This window comes from Condylura cristata, unplaced genomic scaffold (genome assembly GCF_000260355.1).
Source record: "Condylura cristata isolate star-nosed mole 26May11 unplaced genomic scaffold, ConCri1.0 scaffold00029, whole genome shotgun sequence".
NCBI lineage: Eukaryota > Metazoa > Chordata > Mammalia > Eulipotyphla > Talpidae > Condylura > Condylura cristata.
The window spans coordinates 21,168,324-21,175,047 of record NW_004567130.1 but is presented as its reverse complement, the minus strand read 5'-3'; the positions used below and the strand labels follow the sequence as shown (position 1 = coordinate 21,175,047).

At 56.6% G+C, this 6,724-nt stretch overlaps 1 protein-coding gene across 1 annotated transcript in view; it reads left to right on the top strand.

The window, feature by feature from the left end:
• The window catches only part of TMEM63A (transmembrane protein 63A), a 26,789-nt gene that overhangs the window by 3,171 nt on the left and 16,894 nt on the right, over positions 1-6,724 (top strand). The window contains exons 3-5 of the mRNA XM_012730866.1: positions 1,616-1,695; positions 4,853-4,916; positions 5,731-5,768. Of these exons, the coding sequence (XP_012586320.1) occupies positions 1,616-1,695; positions 4,853-4,916; positions 5,731-5,768 (182 nt within the window). The remainder of the gene's footprint in view (positions 1-1,615; positions 1,696-4,852; positions 4,917-5,730; positions 5,769-6,724) is intronic.

Genomic DNA, 6,724 nt, shown 5'->3' with positions numbered 1-6,724 from the left:
TGGGGCACCTTGAGACTGAGACCTTGGGGTGATGGGCACTGCCGTCGGGCACCTTGAGACGGAGACCTCAGTGGCGCTGCAGCTTTGCCTCGCAGCTGGTCCTTTGTGGGCTGACGGAACCGAGAGCTACGTGCTGCGCGTCGCTTCTCCAGAAAGGGCCTTAACTTGCCTCGTTCCCCTTGTCTGGGTGCTGAACCCCTCTGTAGCTTGAAACACTGTGGCCTGGGCCGCAGGGCGCTGATGGGGGAGGGTGGCCTTGGCTCTGAGGTCCGGTGCTTGGAGAGCGGGAGTTGGGCCAAGCGGGAGGCCAGGGCGGAGGGTGGGCAGCCCAGAGGGTCGGGTGCGTGTCCAGAGCAGGGGCCACCGAGGAAAGTCGCTTTCCAGGGGCTTATGTGGGGGGCGGGGGGTTGGGGCGAAGGGTGGGTATTTTTTATGGGAAGTTGTTAGCGGGGAGGGAAAGGGCCAGGAAAACGTGGACTCTTGGGAACCAGCCCCAGCAGGAGCAGGGTGGGGCAGCGGCTGGCGCTGGCTAAGCAGACCTTGTGGGGACCCGGCATGACTCACCTGCTCCTCGGAAAGCCTGCCAGTGACCCCCCAGGAGCCCAGCCGCCCTGGCCCGGCTCTCTGGCTTTCCTTCAGAAAACAAGACCTACTTTACATGCTCTTTACAGCTGGGCTTCTGCTGAGGGCAGGCAGAGAGAGCCTCTCCCTGCACCTTGGAGGGAGGGAGCAGGTCCGGGAGACCGGTGGGGACTGGTCGGGAAACTTCTAAGGGGGAGGCCGTGTCAGATTGACAGCTTAGGGCTCAGAGGGGTTTAGACAGACCTTCCGTCCACCCCCACCCTGCGGGGCCAGCTTTGGGGGGCCCGGCCAGCCAGGCCCCAGCTCCTTGGACACCCTCAAGTTCACGGCCAGAGCCTTCCGGTCCTGCCCGCTGGAGCACTGAGCTCCGAGGAAGGAGCTGAGCACGCGGGCCCTGCCTGGGGTGGGGTGGGGGGCACCTGGCTCCATAACTGTCCAAAGTGGAGAGGGGGGCTGGCCCCCAAAAGCCGTGGAAACTTCCTGCTCAAGGAGCAGCTGGAGGCAACTCAGGGTTGAGACTGTGCTGCTGACTCCTTCAGCGAGGCCTGTGGTCTCGTTCCCGCTGCCCGGCACCTGCAAACGGGCGCAGGTGCGGGTGGTGATGCTGGGGAGGCCCCTCAGCCCAAGCCCCGCGTGCGTGGCCTGGGCCTGGAGGGCTTCCAGGACTCCGTGCCGGTGAGGTGAAGAGGGCCTCAGACAGCGCTCTTCTCCCGAGAAGCCACCCAGTGTGCTTTTACCCGATTGCTTTTTCTTTTCTTTTTTTAAGATTTATTTATTTGTGCATACGGAACTGCCAGAGATGCAGGGGAGTGAGAGGATTCCCCAGAGACAGAGCGGGGAGCAGAACAGGCCGACTGACAAAGTCCACTGCTGAGGGGAGCAGTGGGCGGGTCAGGAGAGGTCTGCTGTGCCCTGGGGGTCACCTCCGGAGCGGGCAGGGATCGAAGTCGTGCTAAAGTGGCTTTAGCTTCTCAGTGCTGGGCTTCAACCTGCTGCGCCCCCAGGGAGGCCCTGATTGCTTTCTTTCTTGCAGTTTTTAATATTGGTGTTTTCCATCATACGGAGAAGATTCTGGGACTATGGCCGCATTGCCTTGGTGTCAGAAGCTGGCAGGTAAGGAAGATGCCTCACTGCGAGCGAGCGTGTGAGACAGGCTGGGCTGGGCGGCGCACACGACAGCCGGCCGCCTCGCCGAGTGTCCGTGCTGGGCCTGCACGGAGCCATGTCCTCCCTGCTTCCCAGCACGGCTGCCCCCGGGGTCAGCCTGCCCGCGTCGGGGAGCTCAGCCCCAAGGCTTGGGGCTTCCGGCCGGGCTGTTGCGCGTCGGCTCCCGGCGGTGGGCGCCGTCCAGCTGCTTCGGACGCGCAGAGCTTTCTCGTCTGTGGAGGACGATGCCGCTCCGCTCCCAGCTTGCGTGTTGTCTTTGCACCGGCCGGTTTAGGGCTCGCGTGAAGCGGGGAGGCTGGAGAGGGCAGTGGGCCGCGGGCCAGCAGTCTTCTTCCGGCTAGTGCGCTGGGGCCCGGCCTTGGCCGGCACCGGACGCTCGGCTGCAGAGCACAGGCCCCTCGGCCGGACCTCGTGTCCCTCAGCCCCACCGGGCCCTGACGGTGCTCTGTTCGCTCACCTGAGCAGGGTGTAGCTAGGTCTGTGCAACTGGAATTTCCAGCTCCAGCACACACCCAGGAACTTGCGTCTGGTGGAGCAAGAGGAAGTGAGTTGGGAAAACACACGCCCTGACCAGGCTGCCCCACCCCGGCCCTGGGGTCCACCCTCCGCTCCGTGCGGGCACCTGGTGGGAGGCGGGCGAGTCCGCGCGGCCGGGAGGCCAGGGAGCGCGTGAGGCACCTGCCTCCGCAGGGCTCTGCTCCGGGAGCCGGCGGGAGGGTGTTCACCGGGGGGGTGACGGGCCTGTTGCTTCCGCTGCAGTGAAGCTTCAGATTGTGGGGGGCCGGCTGGGAGACATCTGGTGCATTTCAGCAGTTACCCTGGGAAGAGCCACACTGCAGTAAGGAGAACACTTGAGGGGCCCCCCACCCCCAGTGTGTAGGGGTGAAAGTCTGAGCACTGAGAAGCTGTCTGCAGCCCCTGCAGCACAGAGTTCGGTCCACAGCCAGGGAGTGACCCCCAGGGCGCAGCAGACCTCTCCTGACCCGCCCGCTGCTCACCTCAGTAGTGAACTTCGTCAGTCGGCTTGCTCTGCTCCCTGCTCTGTCTCTGGTGACCCCTCTCACCCCCCACTTCTGGCCTATACCCCGGCGTTTATATGCATAAATGAATAAAAATAAATCGTTAAAAAGAGTAAAAGAACACGAGGCCCCTCCCCCACGCGTCCTCCTTGCGTGCCCCAGGCATGCTGGGAACCTGGACGCGTTTCCTTCTGTTCTTGCTCTCCCACAGCGATGCCGTGCGGGCCACACAGGCCCTGGTCGTGAAGGCTTCAACAGCCACGTTTCACCCTGTGACAGATCATTAGAAGTGGGAGGGTGGAGCAGGAGCAGGGAAGTCAGAAGTAAAATGAACCTCTGATTCACGCGCACAGAGCGTTTTTTATAGGCCACTTAGAAGAACGAGTCTGATTAAAATGCTCCATTATGAAACATAGTTCATCAACACCAACATGCTCATTTGGAGATTTTCTCATCTCTGAAACTGATAGGCAATGTCTTCTTATTTTTTATTAGAATAGTTTATTTTTACATCATTTATTTTGTGCCTTTTCCCATCTCAGTTGTCGTCCCCGGGGCTTCCCATCACCCAGCCCCTCAGCAACGCCTCGACTGTCACCTGAGCATCACCTCAGGCTTTGATGACATGGAAGACAAATGCGATTGGTGCTAGACTGAAAGTCACAGTGCAGAATTGTGTATTTTTTTTCAAACACATGGAAAATGATGAGTTCATGGAGGACAAAAAGAGGCATGATGGCATAGTATTAACTGAAGTTATCGCAAAGTAATTGGCTTTTGATTATGTGACTTTCATCACCTTTTAGATTTTCATCACCTTTTAGATGTCCCACAGTAAGCATAAAATCAGCAGAAAACGTTCATTTTGCAGTTGACAGTTTCATCTAACAGGGAGGGGGATGCCAGGTAGTAGTTTATGCTCTAATATTATTTTGTTGTGTTATATCAGTTTCACACCAACTTTACAGTGTGATGAGAAGGAAGCTTGCGGGTGGGAGTGGACGATGGATGGATTCTTTTTTTTTTTTTTAAAGATTTATTTATATATGCATACAAGAGTTGGGGTATAGACCAGAAGTGTGCCATCACCATAGACCAAATCACCTGTGTGCTGTCATCATAGTTCTGAGCACTCCCCCCACCATTTTTTATCCCATTCCCCACTCCACCTCTGTAAAATGTCTCTGGTATATAGTTATTCATTATTATTTCTCTGCCTGGTCCTTTATGCTCCTGCTATGAGTGAAACCATCTGGTATTTTGCCTTTCCTTTCTGGCTTATTTCACTCAGCATGATCCCTTCCAGCTCCATCCATGTTGCTGTAAAAGGCATGGGTTTGTCTTTTTTGATTGCTGAGTAATAATCCATTGTGTATATGTACCACATCGTTTTAATCCAATCTTCTACTTTTGGGCATTTGGGCTGTTTCCATGTCTTTCTGATTGTAAGTAAAGCAGCAATAAACATGGGGGTGCAGGTATCTTTTTGAATCAATGTTTTTGTGTCTTTGGGCAGATACCTAGGAGTGGGATTGCTGGGTCCTATGGAAGCTCCATGTTTAGCAGTTTGAGGAACCTCCAAACAGTTTTCTATAGTGGTTGGACCAGTCTGCCTTCCCACCAGCAGTGCAGGAGAGCTCCTCTCTTTCCACACCCTCGGATAGGCGACTGGTTATTAACGGTGGTTCTCGCTCAGTTGGCAGCTATTTTTCTTTCTCAGTGGTTCTAGAATAAAGTATCTTCCTGATAACCAGTGATGCCTTTGAGTTAATAAAATACAGTACCTAGTGCAAGTTCTGTTTGCTGTGTTGGGACACGTGTGTTATCAGCCATAATCTGAAGTGGCCTTAGGTAGACCAGTCACCGTGCTAAGCAAAGGATGGGTTGGGTTATTCATCCATATGCTGTAGTGTTTTACCTCTCACCCAACTTCAGAGTGGGCATTGACCCATAAGTGATTTGTATTTTGTCCCTGTCATTGAGAGCCGATAGCTTTGATCCCGAACTTTTAGAGGAAGCAAGATACTTGATAAGTTTTTCGATGTTTTGAAAGACTCACTTGTCTTTTCCTTTTGTCTTTCTAGTGAATCCAGATTCCAGAGATTGTCATCGTCTTCCGTAGGGCAGCCTGACTTTGAAAATGAGCTGGTGGGTATCTCAGCAGTAACTCGGGTCTCGGCCAGGGCAAGAGGTGGGCTGTGGAGGGGAGCCGGTGGTCGGGTGCTGTTACCTGCTGTTCAGCCATTGACCTGCATCTGAGAGCTGGTGAGGTCTCTTCTTTGCACCAGCACAGACACCCGAATTTGGGGAATACAACAAGAAAGAAGGCAGTTGAGTGACTGGGGGTCACGAGATGGGGTTGACCCAGGCCCCGGAGCGCCCAGCCCTGTCCCTGTCATCATGTTTAAGGCGAGAGCTGGTTGACTTGCCCCGTGGGGCGGGGACATTGTCCTCTCCAGGCCTGTCCCTTCCCGACCCCGTACCCAGTCGATGTGTAGTTATTGGTGAAAAGGTGTTTGTCTTTCCCAGCATGTGATCAGCCAGCTTCAGGGAGTATTAAGTTTTGGAGCTGATGGACAATCAGACTCAGGGGCACCTTTTCCCCCTCTCAGTGCCATCCAGGGAGCTAACTGATGAGGTTTATTTCCTGTCGTGTGCGTCAAATCTTATTCAGTCATTTGGAAGTAACCGAAGAGAAACCCACTTCTCCGGGGCTGCACCGAGCTCTGGATTCAGGTTCAGGCTTTGATCCTGGGACATGTAATTGCACAGATGGTCCAGCCTGACGGGTTCCCCAGTGACCCCAGGCGCAGCTGTGAAGGACGGGGAAGGCCCCGACACGGTCGGGCCACGGGCCACGGGCCACGTCCTGAGTTCGGGACACAGTAGGAGGTTAGAAGGTGGTTAATGACCACAGCTGCCCCCAGCAGACGCTGGACACTAACCCCCGACTCCGTTTCAGGGCTGCTGCCCCTGGCTGACCGCCATCTTCCGCCTGCAGTGAGTAAAGGCTGGCGGGCGGGGCACTTGGGGCGGGTTTATTTGGTGTTTGGCCAAGCAGGAGGAGAGGGGCTCCGGGCACTGTCCCTTCGGGGCAGACCAGTGTGTGGGTGGAACAGAGGCGGCTCGCCGAGCCCCTGTGCGCGCCGTATGTTTCCTTTCCGATAAGACTTGCGTCCCCTCGCTGTTCACCACCGCGCTCTGAGGGGAGCTCTGGGGGGCCGTTTGGGGAGGGCAGCTGTGGGCTCTGTGCTCCGTCACGGCCGCAGGGCGTGTGCACGTGTCGAAATACAAAGGGGCAGCTTAGAGTTGATGAAGTGCGGTCGCTACTGGACACGGGACACGTCCCTCTCTCCGGTCTCAGCTCCCCTGCCCGGGAGAGGGACGAAGTCTCACCTGCTCTGCCTAAGCCATGTGAACGACAGTGTCCGAGTGTGACGCAGCTCACGGGGTCCGCTTCGGAGGGCTTGTTCCCGGGGTGCTGTCGGAGGCCCCCGTCATCTCTGGATGGGAGCAGGAAGACGCAGGGGAGAGTCACTCTCCAAAATCACGTGATAGGGTCCTCGTCCTCCTGACGTGCAAGCAGCCTTGCACCGTGCAAAAGCACATCAGCTACAGAGAAGACTCGGCAAGCCTTGCCCTGCCTGGCTCTGGATCCAGGTTCCCCTGCGAAAGGCCGAGCGGAACCAGAGACGTCGGCTCCTCGCTTCGCTGGACGCCAGCAGGCCGGAAGCAGACTGGCGCTGTGGCCCCACCGCAGCCCGCAGCCCGCAGCCCGCGGCGCGGACGCAGCTCCTGTCGGTGTGTCCGGCTTCGCCACCTGAGGTCTACACCAGACACGCCTTTCCCTGGGACTCCCGGTGTTCTGCTCTCTGGCCCCTAAAGCATCACCCGTTGGCTTTTCAAAGCTGCAATTAAATTTTTTTTTTTAAAGATTTATTTGCACATACAGAACT